Consider the following 18686-nt stretch of genomic DNA (forward strand, 5'->3'; position numbering starts at 1 on the left):
TTGAGATATTTGAGATGTGGGATCCTGTAAGCACTTTATTTTGGAAATATTTGAGATCTGGGATCCTGTAAGCACTTTATTTTGAGATATTTGAGATGTGGGATCCTGTAAGCACTTTATTTTGGAAATATTTGAGATCTGGGATCCTGTAAGCACTTTATTTTGAGATATTTGAGATGTGGGATCCTGTGAGCTTTTTGTTTTATTTTGGAGATATATGAGATGTGGGATCCTGTAAGCACTTTATTTTGGAAATATGTGAGATCAGGTATCCTGTAAGCACTTTATTTTGAGATATTTGACATGTAGGATCCTGTGAGCTTTTTGTTTTATTTTGGAGATATTTGAGATGTGGGATCCTGTGGCATTTTGTTTTATTTTGGAGATATTTGAGATGTGGGATTCTGTAAGCACTTTATTTTGAGATATTTGAGATGTGGGATCCTGTAAGCACTTTATTTTGGAAATATTTGAGATCTGGGATCCTGTAAGCACTTTATTTTGAGATATTTGACATGTAGGATCCTGTGAGCTTTTTGTTTTATTTTGGAGATATTTGAGATGTGGGATCCTGTGGCATTTTGTTTTATTTTGGAGATATTTGAGATGTGGGATCCTGTAAGCACTTTATTTTGAGATATTTGAGATGTGGGATCCTGTAAGCACTTTATTTTGGAAATATTTGAGATCTGGGATCCTGTAAGCACTTTATTTTGAGATATTTGACATGTAGGATCCTGTGAGCTTTTTGTTTTATTTTGGAGATATATGAGATGTGGGATCCTGTGAGCTTTTTGTTTTATTTTGGAGATATATGAGATGTGGGATCCTGTGGCATTTTGTTTTATTTTGGAGATATATGAGATGTGGGATCCTGTGGCATTTTGTTTTATTTTGGAGATATATGAGATGTGGGATCCTGTGGCATTTTGTTTTATTTTGGAGATATTTGAGATGTGGGATCCTGTAAGCACTTTATTTTGGAAATATTTGAGATCTGGGATCCTGTGAGCACTTTATTTTGAGATCTGGGATCCTGTGAGCATTTTATTTTATTGTGATTTTATTGTTTAGTTTGATTTGTGGTATCCTGTGGGATGTGCGCTTTAATACCCCTTCGAAATTTATTAAAACAGCTTGTACTGAATTTGATTCATGACTCATCCTTTTTTGCATTAAGAAACTGAAAGTAATTAAGTAACTTTTACTCAAATTACATTTTAAATGAAGCAATTTTGGACATGTAGGATCCTGTGAGCTTTTTGTTTTATTTTGGAGATATATGAGATGTGGGATCCTGTGAGCTTTTTGTTTTATTTTGGAGATATATGAGATGTGGGATCCTGTGGCATTTTGTTTTATTTTGGAGATATTTGAGATGTGGGATTCTGTAAGCACTTTATTTTGAGATATTTGAGATGTGGGATCCTGTAAGCACTTTATTTTGGAAATATTTGAGATCTGGGATCCTGTGAGCACTTTATTTTGAGATGTGGGATCCTGTGAGCTTTTTGTTTTATTTTGAGATCTGGGATCCTGTGAGCATTTTATTTTATTGTGATTTTATTGTTTAGTTTGATTTGTGGTATCCTGTGGGATGTGCGCTTTAATACCCCTTCGAAATTTATTAAAACAGCTTGTACTGAATTTGATTCATGACTCATCCTTTTTTGCATTAAGAAACTGAAAGTAATTAAGTAACTTTTACTCAAATTACATTTTAAATGAAGTAATTTTGTACTTTTACTCAAGTAAATTTTGAAATGGGTAATTTTACTTTTACTCTGAGTAGAATTTAGGCAAAGTAAAGATACTTTTACTTAATTACAATTTTTCAGTACTCTTTCCACCTCTGGAACTCAGCCAGTGTGAGGGGACGCCTGGCTTCTGTGCTCAGTCGCCACTGAATATACGAATCAGTTGTTGTACAGGTACTACACACGCTTGGTGATACTAATTAATCCCCGTTCATGCGCACATTTTGCGGCAGGGTAATTGTTGTTTACCGTTCTGATTTCCTCAGCGTCCCACAATTTGCAGCGCGAACGCAGGGGCACTGACTGATCACTAATATAAGGCGTGTACAGACATCCCAAGTTCCAAAAACTCATTTCAGGGAGATGACTCAGTCTCCTCCTCCTCTTCCCCCTTATCTGTGTGTAGTGTGAGACGTGTACTTGGTGCCATATTTAAGTAGCTCTGTGGATATGTGGTGTTTTGGGTCTTAAATGCATAATTCTGAAGTCTGATTGGCGGCCTGAAGAGTTACTGGGAATATTGTTGCTAGACTGTCTCAATTGCTCTGATACTATTTTTATCCTATTGTGTCCGAAATCATTGTTAATAAAAATAGTAATTTATTGATAGACGCATCTCTCTGTCATCCTGCTTATTCTGGACACTTACCTGGAGTATAGTTGATTAGGAGGGTTGATGACCTTTACACCAACACCCTTAGACACTTTGGCCCACTACACATATGATCAAACTCGTCCTACAGATTTAATGCTAGAGGCACCTCCGCATTGGGGTTATTATGTGCTCGTATGTATACGCGGAGGGTATTGTGCGTGTGGGCAGAGCTGCGCGTGACTACGACGTCCAGCGCATCTCGGTGCTTGCTAGTCAAAAACTATTTTAATGGTACCACCATAAAAGAGTCCTGTGATGAGAAGCCACTCCCTCTACCCTGTAGAACGGGTGGAGTCTTTTTAATAATGGCTGGGGCATCGACAGCAGAGGCCAGGTAAAGTGTGAGGTGAACACCTAGGACTTCACATTGTTGACGACAAGGGGCCTGAAAAAAATGTGGTTCAGATTAGAAAAACCTCATTGCTGGAATTAAAACTGACCCTGTAATTATGTATTTATTTAAAATATTATTTTCCTGGTTTACTGGCTGCCGAGACGAACCCCCTCTACTAAACAGACAAAATGTGTTTTGACACATGAACCAGACATTCTACGGAAATATATTACGATTGGTATTTGTGCCGGATAGAAATTCATTTTGTCATCATATATGCAAATACATAGTTTTTTGTTGTGGGAGTAATTCACTTTTTCCACGAGACGGGACTTAACCTTCCGGTCCTGACAAGTCTTATCACTTGTCAGAAATAATCAGTACTTTATGTACAATTACCACTGGTGTAACATTTTAACATTCAACATCAGCAGCTCTGAATAAAACACATTCTTAATAAAGGCTAAAAGATTGTGTCAATTTACAAGAACTGAGTGTAAAGAAGAAGGCCACACCATTTTTGCTTTTCAAACTTTTTATTTAAATTTTTTCATATGCAACCAACCACGAGGACCCATGATAAAATATACTAGAAACTGGTTAAATGTACAAGCAAAAGATAAAGATTTATAATAAAAAATAATCAGGCTCAGAATTAGATGGATTGCTCATAATTAAGAGATGTAATTATTTCAAATATTGCTTTTTTGCACTAAACAATTTTCTAAAATAAGCTACAGATTTTAATCTAACAGATATATATGGTATATATGGTCCCGCCACCAAATGTAAAACATATATCAGACTTAGCTGTAAGCATGTTGGTAACTCAATTTGGCAAAGAGCTCTGACTTTTTCAGTCATGCCCATTTATTTCCGACCAAAATTCTCTGCTCACTGTAGACTTTCTCTTTTGATCAAATTTGGGAAAACTTAGAAAACATCAGAGAGGAATAAAGTCAAGAGACTTTTGTGCACATCAAGCTGCCAAGAGCATCAGTACGAGCAGGACAGTGAAGACAGGAGAGGCCACCATTCCAGGAGAGAGGCCAAAAATACTACGGCAGAATGAAATCGATAGATTAATTCAAATAATACATGGAAAATGTCCCACTATACCCACAAGCTGTGTCTACGAGCTGTGGTGAATAGTACACCACCGTGTAACGTTGTCATGTCAGGGGTTCTGTAATGTATCCAACCGTGTGTATATGGGTGTGTCCACCGTATGCAGCTCAGTAAAAGATTTTTTGTGGAATGCTGATGCACTCCGTTGCATTAAAAGTCATATGTCTACATTTCTTTGCATTACTACAACAATTTTTGCAAGTGTAAAATACATGAGCAAAAGACGGACATACCTGTCATCTGTTGTTGTTGGAGGTTTAACGGTGGTGGTTGAGATCCTGTAAAAGTCACAATATTATTTGACAAAAATACTGAAATCCAATTTCAGAGCAGATTGCAACATCTTTTCAAGCTTTGTTCGAAGTAGAACTGTTGTTATACTAAAAATACTATATTGATTTTTATTTTGTCCTACCGTGTTGAGCATGGGCTTTCATTCAGATTTGTGGGAGGCTGTATAACATTCACTGGTCTCCCTTTAGGACATGGTAGAGTACTTCCATTAACTACTGGAGTGAGATCTGTTAACAATGCAAGAATTTTAGAAACACAAAACAGAGTAAATTTAAATTTGTTGTTGAGTGATTTAAATGTTTCAGGGATGTTTTAAGCAATCACCATTCTATGTCCCATACCCTCCCATTATGCCTCTACTGTGAAAGACACAAAATGACAATCTAGAGTCCCAGAGGTGTTGTGTTGTACAATGTAGTAACCAATGAAGTTTAGTTACTTCTTCTTTCCTACTGCATTACTGTAAGGTCAGACTGCAGTGACTGCCAAGTACTGCTTTTTGGGTTTATGCCCCATAAATATTGATTTATACCTGGGGTATTAACCCCGGGTACTCCACCTCGGCTGAAATTTTATTTTCCTCATTATCTTTGATTGGATATATAATGACGGCGTCAAATCTAACGTGATCATGCTCACATCCTTTATCACCACACAACCTGCCAGCTTAGCACCCACTGTAATCTATGTCTCATTTAACATTGATCAAAACTGGCAGGGTCCATTTCTAATGTGAAAAGTATGTCAAGAATTGTTCAAATTTGAAATCCAGGTGCATATCTAATTTTAGCTGTGAAAAACATTCAACCTGCCTTGAAAGTTGAACATGAAAATGGCACTTCCTCCTTTTAGGAAATCTCTGGATTTCACTGTGTCCATGTCCAGAAATCGACTATTACCGATCAGAGGTCCACCATAGACTACCTGATTATTCTCATCTAGAAATAGTTCACTTCCAGTCTCACGAGGATTGTCCCAAAATGAGTTGCCTGTTTATATAAAACATTTATGAAATAGAGGTTAATGACAATTTGAACTATTATTACACATTCTTAAAAGAGTTTTCTTTGACTTTTTTGGCATTTTCATTTGTTCTTGTAAACTTACCACTGGAGGTGAGCTGAGTTTCATCAGTGGTGAAACTTCTTTGCTTTGACATCTGCAGTTGAATGTTCGGGTTCTGATCTAGCATTTGGAAAGTCATTTGTCTTTGAAGACAGGGAAACTCAAGCTGGTCATCGTTGTCACCTGAGAGGATTTGAACAAACACTCCAAAAAACGTCTGACGGAGTATAGTCGCTATCCGGAATGCATAGCCCTCATTGGAATACTGCCGTGGGCTGTATATTCTGGTTCCATCAGCACTCGTGTTCAGAAGTTTCTCAAAGTCATCTATCTGCAGGGTCAGATGTGGACACTCGGTCTCAGAAAGATTGATGTCATCAATTGAGAAGCCCCCTGTAGAGCTTCCTGCTCCTTTCCGAACCTCAAACACCACCTGGAACTGCTTGATGGCATTCAGAGAAACATGCTGGAGCTTCCAGTGAGATGTTAGTGCACCTAGAGGGAGGATTTTTGAAGGACTGTTTCACTATTTGAATATTACTTGCCACAGACTATTACATCGTCACAAACATTCACAGTTCATCTGTCTTAACCCATTGACGCCGGATGTTGCTTAGCGCAACATTGCCCCTCGCGCCGGTTGTTGCGTAGCGCAACATTGTCCCTAACGCCGGTTGTTGCGTAGCGCAACATTGTTCATTTATCATTATTTTCAAGACGCATGCAGCATGTAATGCACAATAATTGGTTCAAATACACATGAGGTGGGTGTTTTCGATTAGCCTGTTCTGCAATAGTGCGTTTGTAGCTAATTTGACAGCTCGGCTACAATGGCTGCGGTTAACGAGACATACTGTGACAGCGATGGAAGTGATGTGGAGTTGGCGCGGCCACACACCATCCAACTCGAAGTGGAGCCCCGTGTCAAAGCAGGAGATGAAATCTTTCATCGGTCTCTGCCTAACTTTTGGAATAATCAAACTACCAACTCGCCGGGATTACTGGAGGCAGAGCAAGTGGCTGTATCAGACAAATGTAGCCCGAGTGATGGCACGAGATCGTTTCGACATGATGTAATTATTTATTCTTGCGCTGCATTCTGACGACTTCTCATTCTTATTTGAGTGGCGTTGCCCTTATGTAAAAAAAAGAGAGCCCGGTGCGAATTACTGCAGTATGACAACTATAGCCGCTTTCGGACAGACCGTTCTAAGAAAGTAGTTATCAGAACTACCCTCCTCGAATTTCGTTCTGATAACTATTCTTCCCCAGCGGAACTGTTTCAGTCTGCATTCGCACATGAGTCGGGACCTGATAGGGACTGATGCGCCGCGCGCAGCAGTCTGCTTCAGTGACGTGTTAGCCGTTAGCCGTTTAGCGCTACATTCAAACACAAAACAAAACGGTAAAAGTAAGGAGAGTTGAAAAAACACCACCAAGAAGCTAATATGGAGAGCGGGGAGGCCACTGTGTTCATGGTCTGCATGATGGTGATATTAATCATGGACAATCACATCAGGCGTCTAATATCGAGGCTGGAAGAGCTCACAGAGAGAGTCAGGAGATACTTTTTTATTTCATGAAGGAAGAAAGGAGAGCAGAGCGCTGCAGACAAATGAGACCAGTGTAAGTTTAACTTATTATACACCCACCGGTTGTGTCTGTGTCGTATGAGGAAACATTTCAGCCGTGATAGCATGACATGGGGCGTAGCTACCGACCACCACACACCTCCGTCAGATTAGTTCTATAAGAACTATGAAAAGACCCGACCTCGGAGAAGGAGCTAAATAGTTATAGGAACTAAGGGAGAAAGCCCCGAGTTCCTGTACGAACACGGGAGAAAACGGCCCCGCGGATTAAAAGGTTATTAGAACTGCCAAAGGTTCCTACAGTCCGAAAGCGGCAATTGATGTTTTAGAAGTCGTGTCACTGAAGTTTACAGTATAACTGCACAATGCAAGATATATTGCAGGTTTTTTTTTATCATTCATTATTATTGCTGATATTATGATTATGATTTAGTTATAGTATAGTAACAGTATAGTAATAGTAGTATAATAAATAGCAGCATTGGGTATTATCCTGAATCATAAAGCAAAACTACATGAACCAAATGTCCAACATTGATTAAAAAAAAAAGTAATACAATCCAGCCAGCGAAAATTTTTTAAATTTTTCTTAGGTGTCTTCAATGAATTGTTTTTAGTTCAAAAAACCCTCAGGCATTGGGGACCTTTTCTAAAAACTGGCTTAGGCATTGAGCAGCCTTTTTTGCAGGTGCTTTAGGCGCCAATGGGTTAAGTACTCTGACATTACCAGTGATCTGTCCCATGAGGCGGAGGGTTCCACTGGAGTCTTGATCATCTTGAAACTCTCTGATCCAGATGTTAAGTTCATCTGACTCATTCCCACTATTGTAATAGTAGAACTGGAGGCACTGGACATTACACCCCCTTTTGGGATTCATCATCTGGGTCTCCAGTCGGGCTGAGTCTCCTTCCTGACCTGATGCTGTGCTAACGTGCATGAAGTAACCTGTGTCTTGACCTAGAATGATGAGGTCCGAAACTATGTCATGGTGTATTCCTGGTTTTATTAGATAGCAGTTTACATGTAACAATGATTTGACCAAGCATTATTTAATAATAAAAAATTTTAATTCTTCATTTAAAAAAATCTGATACCCTACCATGATCACTATTTCCACTGGGTAGGTGGGTGTGGTCAGAGCTCGGACCCCCGGAAACTTGTTGTACCACTTCCCAGGTATTTCCCCTCTGTGAACAGCGGCTCATTTGGCACATGATTCCATTAGAAAAGCCACAGTACGTCATAAAGGCAATGGTTGAGTCTGTGAAGATAAATCCAGAAAACAAGATTTTAAATCTGTTGAAAAATACGCATAGTATTGTTTACACTCCTGACCATGTTGTCATTGCAAAAAGGTACAAAGGCACACCTTAACAACCTCCATCACACGACTCTATGAAATGCAGCATCCACTTAAAGGGGATAGAGAATCAAAATCATCTTTTTCACGTTTTTGATGTTAGTTCTGAGTCTCCCCGCTGTGGGGAGTACACACGAAGTGCCAGCAAGTGTCAGAACCTCTGTTTCAAGTACTCCCCCTTTTTTGAATATCCCCCAGAAAAAGTGCCAATCCGTTTTTGTGAAAAAGTGACGTCACTTTTTCAGCAATCACCCCCCCCCACACCCAAATCCAAAGCCAACCCGTTTCAGACACGCCCCTTCGGCAAGAAACAGGAACTGGTGAGCCTTCCAAGGCTGTGAAAGCGGACTATGATCCCGGAAAGCAATGTTCGCGATCAATGGCTTTTATTCATTTTTAACAGCATCCCCAGTACATACAGCCGCCGACTTTTTCTTTGCGCTGCGCATTTCACGGAGTACAGTTTCACAAACCTTGCACGATTCCGAGCAGGCTTCAGTCGGAATTTTGCTCAGTAGAGGGTCAGTTCCGACAGGGACAGACATAGACTGCAGCGAGTTGTGCGCTCCGCTGAGAAGGTGATCGGCTGCAGCCTCCCATCTATCCATGACCTGCACGTCTCCAGGACTATGGGGCGAGTAGAGCTTAGATCGGGCCTAAAAAATCAAACCGACCCTTTCCGAGCCCGTGCACATTGTGTCCGAGCCCGACCCGGCCCGGCACATTAACTGTAATTATGAGCCCGAGACCGCTTTAAACCCGACCATTTCTTAATATTTGGCCGTAATAGCTGACGTTGTCAACTACAATTTTGAGTTGTTTGAAGTGAACCACAGACATTTGTTAACAATTATCTTGATGAACAATGCAACAAGGGCGACATGTATAGCCTAAATGTGTGTTTATAGGCTGTAAGGTGAACCTCGAAAATCCTTCAGAACACCAGGCTTGTTCCACGCTCTCCGTACCAAACACGCTTCAGCTCATAAAAAGATTGAGTTATGTTGAGGTTTAAAAAAAAGTTTCGCCGCTCAGAACACAGTACTTTTTTAGTTCGCAACGTTTAAAGGAATAACTAGTGCCTGGCAAGGCGTATGTACATTTTCGGCAGGCGTAATAACAGTTTGGCTCGCGAGAGGTGCCACGGTTGAGACGTCATCAGAATGGACGAATCGGATAGCTGGTATGTCAGCTGAGCTTGTAAACAAACAGCACCGCAGTGGCAGCGCGATCATCCAGCAGTACCGAAGAAGACGAAATTTCGACCGAAAGATTTGTTACATGCACATATCTTCTGTTAAGCATGAGGAAATTTCATGAGGAAATTTCACCTGCACAAGGTGGAATGGAAGGAATCAGAAGGAACAAATAAAGAAGCACTTGCTGAGTTCTTATACGATGCGTGGCCACATGCTGATCTTACAGCAGTGGGAAGAAACCTCAGCTTGTACATAGCACATCAACACCAATGTCACTGTGTGACTGTACTGGAAGGTGTGCAGTCTGTTCATGCTGTGGAAGACCTGCAGCGTGACCACGAAGAATGTGACACTGTTGTTTTTGCATGCACAACATGCTGCACAGGAACATAAGACTGTCATTATTAAGAGCCCTGACACTGATGTAGCAGTCATTGCTGTGAGTCTGCAGAAAGATTTGCCATGCAGCTTGTACTTTTTCACAGGGACGGGCAACAGAACACGCATAATGGACATTACCAAGGTGTCATCAGCTCTCGGAGCCAGTGTGTGTTCAGCCTTGATTGGGATCCATACATTCACTGGGTGTGACTCCACAAGGCAAAAAGAAGACATTTGCTGTGGCATGCGAGAAAGATGTCTACCTGAAGGCTTTCAGAAATGTGGGGACTGAATTTAACTTGGACCAATCTACATTTGCATTACTTTGCAAATATGTATGCCATTTGTACGATCAGCCAACCGCAGAAAACATCAATGAGGCTAGGTACAAAGCTTTCTGTATGGCATCATCAGCCTTGCCAGAATTATCTATCCCCCCAACAAGTGATGCCCTCCACCAGCACTGCAAAAGGGCAAATTATCAGGCTAAAATAATGAGGTCATGTGTAAAGAAAAAGATTGGCGCTCCATCTCCCACTGGACATGGTTGGCATCTGGAAGATGGAAATCTTGAAGTGACATGGATGACAAGAAATCCAGCCCCTGTTTTACATGTCATACACTGTGGTTGCAGAGGGAGTGCCTGTGAGACAAAGAGATGCTCCTGTTTCTCTGCAGGACTCTGTTGTACAGACTTGTGCAGGTGTTCCAGCTGTTCAAACACCACAAAGGAAACAGAGGATAAAGAAGATGACAGCTGCCCTGACACTGACAGGGGGGAATAGTGTGTGTGTGTGTGCGCGCGTGTTTTTTTTTACCTCTATTCTATTCCATTTGTATATATGTATATAAGTTTATGCCGGTTGATGTACATGCCGGTTGATGTGTATGCCCTACTTGTTTTGATTTTGTTATGTGTTGTATAGTTATTAGTGAATACATCAGTAAATGAATACCTGAATGGTCTTTATCATTGATAATTAGAATTATTTCCATTCATTAATAAAAAATGACAACATGAAAAGGTAACCTTATCATCCACTTGCACAATAGTTGTTTGTACTACAAATAAAGCACTGTTTGGAATCAATTTAGCCCACGTTACAAACACGTGGATGGTTATCAATAATTATTGGAATTCCATTAATTGATCAAAATGACAACATGAAAGGTCACTTGCATAATTGTGCTTCGTGCTGTAAATAAAGCACTATTTCGAATTTATTTGGCTCAATTCAGAAATACATGAATGAGCATTATCGTTGATAATTATTATTTTATGTTCACTTTAAAATGATATTTTGCGAGATTCCTTTCTGTAGGTTAGATTTGACAGCACCTGGCAGGTTGTCATTTTTCCAGTTTGTTGTCGTAAATCGGCAACGTGATTGGTCCAGCGCGGTCACGTGGTGTCTTGTGACGTCAAAATCGTCATTCAGCCCTGCGGAAAATATTTCTTCAGAAAACGTCTCGGTTTAAAAAAAGTACAGGATTCTGTGACGCGAAACTTTTTTTATATGTGCAAAATAACTTTGTCATTTTTATCAGCGAACGGGCATGTAATTCGGAGAGCACGGAGCGAGCCTAAACGAAAACGGGGTTCACCTTACGGCCTATTATTCGTGATTGGATCGTAGCGTACATGGATCCGAATGAAGAGACTTAAAATAACAATGATGATACAGTAAAGGTTTTAGAGCCGTCCGTCTCTGCTCAATGGTTCGTCCCGCTGCGCTGAAGACGCGCTCACTGCTGCTGCTCGCTGGAATGCAGAGGACGGACCGCGCCAGCCTGGCTAGTTTTGGGATTTAAAAAAAAAAAAAGAAGCTTGATCACGCCTGGTCCGGTCAGACCCGAGAATAGTGGCGGGAAATATCGGTTCAAGTTCGGGCTCGGGTGCGGGCAGAGAATCTAAACTCTAGGGGCGAGCAGGTCGGATCACAGCTGACCCTTCATGGACTATTTGCACCACTCCCCTCGGGCAGGAGGCTTCAGTCCATTCGGACCAGAACCTCCCGTCACAAAAACAGTTTTTTCCCCCTTGCAGTTGGACTTATGAACACTTCATAATCACCTCATAACCTGCCCCAGTCACTTTACCATCATTAAAATTGCACTAATGAAGCTGCACTGTTGATGCTCTGTATATTGGATACTGTGTATTGTTGTACACACCTTGTACATTTTATATTCATATATTTTTATTCTTTATTTTTTATTATTATATCCTATGTTACATGTTTGCACCTTACGCCGCAGCCATTGTTAGTGAACAGTGTTCAATAAAACGAATTCTGATTCTGATTCTGAACAAAATCAACCCCAGCAATCAGTACAGCCTGTAAGTATCTCATTTTATTTTGTTTTAAATGTGTGTTGTGCCATATTCCTGTTGTAAGAATTGCACGTTAGCTCTGGCTTGTTCATCTAAAGGGAATGAGCTTTCTTTTCAGTCAGTGTATTACTCTATAGCTCTGTTTTCAGTGAGAGCAAGGGCAGCCAATCAAGCAACGGCAACCGAATAGCGCCAACGCCTACCTGCATTTCATAATGAGGTTGCCAGATAAGCTCTGAAACGATGCCAATAAGGGCAAACGACGCATTCTAAACCCAGCATAGTAACATAGCTGTTTCAGAGAGCCTTTTAGGGAGGTTCTGAGCCATTACAGACCCAACCAATTTTTTTTGGGCTACATATCACGTCACAGAACAAGGATTAATGCCCCATTCAACCATTCTCTATCACCTTTAATCGGGAGCACATTCATGTCTGTTTGGCTAGTTTTGATTTTTCCCTCACTCCTCAAAAAAATGATCCTATTCAACCAATCTGACAGTCAAACAATTGGTATGCTGGTAACAGAAATATCTCAGCTATTAGGTAACTTAGCTCCGCAACTGTGGTCTGCCTAACATATAGTCACTGAGACGCTGAGGTGTGTGTACATGCAGGAGTAATTCAACTGTGAGATGACAAACAGCTGGATGGAAAATATTTCCACTCGGAAAGTTTTGTCGATGATATTTTTAGACCCTCATACATAAGTAGAGCTCCTAAGACAGAAAAAGAGTTTGGAGGTGGAAAGGAACAAGTATCTCTAAAGTTTATACGTTTTTTAGGATTACTACTTTTCTCAGAATTATAGCACATTGCTATTACTGAATTAAACCAGCAATATTAAATAAATAATCGTGTTGGCACTTACTGCATTTGTAGAGAAGATTCAGTTCCTGAACATCCCTATTACTAATTTCCAGATTTTGACCAATCACGTCCTGGAATTTCGGATCTTTGGTGATAATTGTTGCGCTGTTTCCATTCGTGAATGCATTTTTGCTGTAATGCATCACTGACCAGTAGTCGTATGGGACTCCATGGGTGGTGCTTTCATCATTGCCGACCTTTCTGAAATTGTGCTCTTTACCTAGATGACACACGTAAAAGCTAAGCATCAATTACAGAAAAGTGACAATTTATAACAAAATGATTCATTTATTGTTGATTTGTAAAAACTTTGTAAAATGTATTTAGTAACTTGTTGATTTGTGTAGATAGTGTAAATCTTGACTCAAAAAAGAAAATGTTATAATGACAGTGTGAAACCTTCTAAGACATTGTCCAACACAATTGTGACAAATTCGTCTCTGTCATATCTGGACTGTTCATGGTAGAAGCCAAGTGCATGAAGAATCTCATGCTCAGCGGTGTCAATGGAATCACAGAATCTCCCAATGGAGACGACCTGTCCGTTGGGCTGTGTTCTCCCAATGAATGAAAAACACCTAAAATGGAAAAGGCACTGATCAGTACAATAATAACTTTCTGTAATCATGCTGCACTGCTTTTCAGGCAAACCGATGCTTAAACTGTTCTGCTTTAGAAGTTTCCATTTTTAATTCATCTAGTATTTAACTATGTAGTGCAGTCTGCTAAGTGTATTTTCTGTGTCAGAGTCACATCTATTAACAAACTGCAGTACAACAAAAATGTCCAATGATTGTCCAATCTCTTGCTTTCAGTCTTAAACCATATGACACACCCCTTTACAAAAATTCAATTTTCCATCCAAATATAAAATTCAAAGTAATGTCATAGCTATCTGGGCCATAGTTTAATGACGTCCCACTTGGCCATAATGAAATGATAATCTCCTCATTTAATAAAAAACTGACATGTATTTACTTTTGGGTTTTGTCTAACTGATAAAATGAGAAGCTGTGTTTATATGAATGGTACTTTGTTAAAATTAAGTAAAACTAAATACGTACCCATCTCTTTTTTGGAAAGAAATGTAATAATCCTCGGAGTCCCATGGTTTGAAGTCAATGCATGTCTTCAGCCTGAACTGCTCGAAGGCTCTCAGGATGACTCCTTTGGCATTCATTTCTTCCGTTGATCACGAAAATAATTTTAGAAACAAACAAACTCAAACTTTAATTAAATCAGTGTATAGGTTAATCTCTGCTGATTTACTTCCTTCACAAACTGTGTATACACGCTAAGCTGAGTGGTGAGAGGGTGCGGCTGTTGAGTATGTGCAATAGGATGGGGCAAAAAATGTTTGCGTTTCCTCCTGAACCTGATCCTGTTTCCTCTTTTTTTTTCCCAACTAGTTGTACATGACTGTCAGCAGCATCCCGCCTAACCGTAACCGTAACCATTACTTAAGCAATGTCCTGATCAAAAAAAGACAGATAACTTTTTAAAGTATTTACCAAGGCCGCTGTCCAAGACATATGGGACGGGGGATGTCCACAAGTTGTTCCCATCAACAATGCTACTCCTCTGAATGTTTGGAGGCTGAAACATACAAATATGAGTTATGTGAGGTTCATGGGTTAGATGAGACAAATATATGGATACTTATGTGTTAATGACACATTTTAAGAGTTTGACTAAAGAAATACTTAATTTACCTCCAGAATGTCATCATCTAACAAACCTAGGATGTAACATGGAAGTTCACGATTTTAATAAAGAACTCATTATTATGTAATTAAAGGTGCAGGGTCAAAAGTGAAGCTTGTAAAAAAAACAATCCACAATAAGTACAACAAAATGATATGAAGATAATTACCTTTGTTTGCCTCTGCAATGGTCTTCTCTTCACCCATATCTATACAAATAGATGAGATGCCAACTTATACACTGATTAAGTTAAAGAAATTTCATTAAATACAATCAAATAAATAAAATCAAATAGCTTACCCACTATGTCTGGTTCAGTCTGTAATAAAACGTAAAACAGTAACATGAATGAACTTTGGTAAAAATAAATAATTCACACGTAATCATTATTATTTCAGATATGGCCTTATAGTGTAAAGTTTCCAAATTTCACATTAAAATCATTGCCGTGTTGAAAATAATCACTTCGTCATTCCTCAAAGCTTTTAAATCATGCTGCTCTTATTTCATAGATTTGTTTCTTAGACTGAAAATAAGATGGCTAGAAATCCGATATTTCATTAGAAACAACAATAAGTAAAATCTTACGGTGTTCATTGAGAATACCGATGAAACTGCCAAGTTCACCAGGAGAAAAATGTAGCCTTTCATCATGGTGGTGAATCAAGCAATAAATCAGGGCTTTAATGAAGAGCAATTAAATTAATTCAAATATTTAAATACTGAAATGCAATAAAAATTACAGTTTAATTCATTCAAGAAAGATCAACGAAGTTTAATTTGTCCATCATCTTTGCTTACCTTCGTCCCCCTTCTGTAACTGTCTGATCCTCAACTGCAAATGAGAGGTTTTACTGTAATAGGACGGAAGCAGTAAAACCAAAGGTAACCAAACAGGTTTCAAATTGTCAGAGTCATAGCCATTGTCTGAAGTTATGTCATATACATTAACAATTGTCAGTATGGTTTCTGAGATAAAAGACTTGACTTTGTCATTGTCAGACATCTGAGATATGATCTTTAAAAGTTTTCAGTCGTTCCATTCCAGCCAGATCACACAAAGTTCACGGGTTTAGTCATTTTGATTACTGTGGGGGGAAAAAAACTGTATATTATTGATAGAAATAATAAAGAAAGGCTGTTTATTCTCTGTAGTACACTATATTGTTAATTCTATACATGATTCATGAAAGAGATAACAGCACAGTTAAGACATATTGTATTTAGGCTTCAAAAAAATGTATCAGATCAGTTTAAGAGGGGTGTCAGGGTGAAACAGTTTCTTCCCCTCTGCAGCTGGCCTCATAAACAAGAGCAGAGACCCCCACTGACACTGACCCCCCACCACCCTCTACACATTACATTAATGTGTACTATCTCCTCCACAGACTGTCTACACAATACCTGTACCAATACCTGTACATACTTGTTCCATTTTTTCACTTTTGCTTCCTGTTCTTTTTTATTGTTTTTATTTAACTATCCGTAAAACAAAGCTCTAGCACACCACAACAAATTCCTTGTATACGTAAACCTACTTGGCAATAAAACTGTTTCTGATTCTGGAATGCTCCATTTTTCTAGCTATGAGAATAAACATTTATCTTATGGACACATATTAACAAAAATGTCCAAGTTGAATAACTAAAATTGTGCACTGCACACAAGATACAGTTTTGCACACTGTGTACACATTTCATATGCTCAAACCCAATTTGCAAAGATGTTTTCCACTCTTTCTAAGAATCTCAAAGAATTTCCGTGTTATATCTTTTCTACACGATGAAGAATAATAACATTATAGCACCTCGCTTCGGCATGGAAGAAATATTTACCTTTGATTTACTTCATTTCATGGTACAGTGAAAACTTGTTAGCTTTACAGTTATTTTACTGGAACTTAAGTTACATTGAATGTAATACTTTGAATAAATCAATAAAGACATCAAATCTTTTAAGTCTAATATTTCACATTTCTTGACACCAGAGCTATATTTCTCTTGATCAGATCCTTTTTTGTAGTCTTTAGATACACCTGTTCTCAAAATATTCTTAAAATTTCAACCTGGGCTGAATATTTGTAACTTTTCTGTGCTGAAAATGTTCTAACTGCGAAGCTGACAGCCCTATCAAATGTTTCAAAACCTGCAGAATATCTTAGGCAAGTCAAAGCGTGCATATGGGCAAGACGCACACATTTCCCTTCAGGTCGATAAAGAATTGATCGTTTTACCGTCTCTTTTGGTGCCACAAACAAATCGCACGTCAAAATTTAAATACTGTATTTGAAAAAACATTTTGATATGTCCTAGTATAATTTAAGTTAAGTATAATTGAGTATAATTTTTGTTGAGGGCCTTGTTGCCAACTGCTCTTATTCTGATGTCTTCATCAACTGTCATGTAGTCTTGTGTTGAAGTTTATTTGGTGTAACTTTGGTGTTGCTATGCTTAATAAATTCACTGATACATGGTAAATGGGGGTCCGGTTTGGCGACCTCAGAATCGGGTCTCTGCTTTTTGCGGACGATTTGGTTCTTTTGGCGTCCTCAGGCCGTGACCTTCAGCTCTCACTGGAGCGGTTTGCAGCCGAGTGTGAAGCGGCTGGGATGAGAATCGGCACCTCCAAATCCGAGACCATGGTCCTCGGCCGGAAAAGGGTGGAATGCTCTCTCCGGGTCGGGAATGAGATCCTTCCCCAAGTGGAGGAGTTCAAGTATCTCGGGGTCTTGTTCACGAGTGAGGGACGAATGGAGCAGGAGATTGACAGACGGATCGGTGCGGCGTCTGCAGTGATGCGGGCTCTGCACCGGCCCGTCGTGGTGAAGAAGGAGCTGAGCCAGAAGGCAAAGCTCTCAATTTACCGGTCAATCTATGTTCCTATCCTCACCTATGGTCACGAGCTGTGGGTAGTGACCGAAAGAACGAGATCGCGAATACAAGCGGCCGAAATGAGTTTCCTCCGCAGGGTGTCTGGGCTCTCCCTTAGAGATAGGGTGAGAAGCTCGGAGGGGCTCGGAATAGAACCGCTGCTCCTCCGCATCGAGAGGAGTCAGATGAGGTGGCTCGGGCATCTAGTGAGAATGCCTCCTGGACGCCTCCCCGGTGAGGTGTTCCGGGCCCGTCCCACTGGGAGGAGGCCCCGGGGAAGACCCAGGACACGTTGGAGAGACTATGTTTCTCGGCTGGCCTGGGAACGCCTCGGGGTCCCCCCAGAAGAGCTGGAGGAAGAGGCCGGGGACAGGGACGTCTGGGTCTCTTTGCTCAAGCTGCTGCCCCCGCGACCCGATCCCCGGACCAGCGGAAGATGATGGATGGATGGATGGATGGATGGTAAATGGACTGTAGTTATATAGTGCTTTTCTGGTCTGGTTGACCTCAAAGCGCTTTTACACTACAAGCAAGCCGATTCGCAGACGATTGTGCATTCCAGTTACCTAAATGTTCATCTAACTGCGTCACAGTAGAGCCCCTCATTTTTGTCTCATTTTCACGTGTCATTCTCACGTCTCAAATACCTTTAAGAATCTGTCATCACATTCAAAAATAAAAAGTCACAAGAAACTAGACAATAACTAATGATATGAGAGTGACATGATGATAAAAGTGTTCTCCTTCTTTCTTTCTTAACATAAGACAAAATGCTGGTTCGGTAACACCCGCTTTTCCACATTCTATGGAACAAAGTTTCCTTGTACACTCATCAAACACATCTGTCAACCAACTAATTTGCACTTTGCTTCTTACATAAAAGTATAATCATAATCTTTGTTACTTTGAAAAAACTCTGGTCTGGTTTATATACCCATGAAATAAAAAGACACTAAATTGAATTCAGATTTTTTTTTTTTTTAAAACAATGTTTTTGCTTGATCACTGATGGAAAAGTCTGATGACGTGAAACTTAATTCCTACTTTTCTGCTTCATTGGTGTCCAACACAAAACATAATAAAGGACTATGTTCAGTTTTCAGGTGGGATCACATTCGCAGATGTGAGCTTAGAAAGATTG

At 39.9% G+C, this 18686-nt stretch overlaps 1 protein-coding gene across 2 annotated transcripts; it reads right to left on the bottom strand.

Annotated features, from left to right (window-relative positions):
* Nucleotides 1-3547: 3547 nt before the first annotated feature.
* Nucleotides 3548-15518, bottom strand: LOC142380253 (meprin A subunit beta-like). 2 transcript variants are annotated; one of them, XM_075465960.1, is made up of 16 exons: nucleotides 15477-15518; nucleotides 15264-15356; nucleotides 14976-14994; nucleotides 14845-14883; nucleotides 14684-14709; nucleotides 14483-14567; nucleotides 14036-14153; nucleotides 13371-13549; nucleotides 12973-13191; nucleotides 7926-8087; nucleotides 7553-7783; nucleotides 5276-5728; nucleotides 4981-5157; nucleotides 4290-4395; nucleotides 4108-4152; nucleotides 3548-3804 (listed from the first exon to the last, which is right to left on the bottom strand). In XM_075465960.1, exons 2-16 carry the CDS (start codon nucleotides 15327-15329, stop codon nucleotides 3726-3728), a joined length of 2004 nt encoding a protein of 667 aa, XP_075322075.1. In that variant the 5' UTR covers nucleotides 15330-15356; nucleotides 15477-15518; the 3' UTR covers nucleotides 3548-3725. The 2 variants fall into 2 exon arrangements, with proteins under 2 accessions (XP_075322075.1, XP_075322076.1); XM_075465961.1 differs by lacking the exons at nucleotides 14684-14709; nucleotides 15264-15356; nucleotides 15477-15518.
* Nucleotides 15519-18686: the final 3168 nt, after the last annotated feature.

This window comes from Odontesthes bonariensis, chromosome 5 (genome assembly GCF_027942865.1).
Source record: "Odontesthes bonariensis isolate fOdoBon6 chromosome 5, fOdoBon6.hap1, whole genome shotgun sequence".
Taxonomy (NCBI): Eukaryota; Metazoa; Chordata; class Actinopteri; order Atheriniformes; family Atherinopsidae; genus Odontesthes; species Odontesthes bonariensis.

Coding starts and splice junctions, on each gene's coding strand:
- LOC142380253 (XM_075465960.1), bottom strand. CDS start 15,329: ATGATGAAAGGCTACATTTTTCTCCTGGTGAACTTGGCAGTTTCATCG. Junction 7,784..7,925: donor CAGTGGAAATAGTGATCATG/GTAGGGTATCAG, acceptor TCATCATTCTAG/GTCAAGACACAGGTTACTTC. Junction 3,805..4,107: donor CCAACAACAACAGATGACAG/GTATGTCCGTCT, acceptor ATTCTGCCGTAG/TATTTTTGGCCTCTCTCCTG.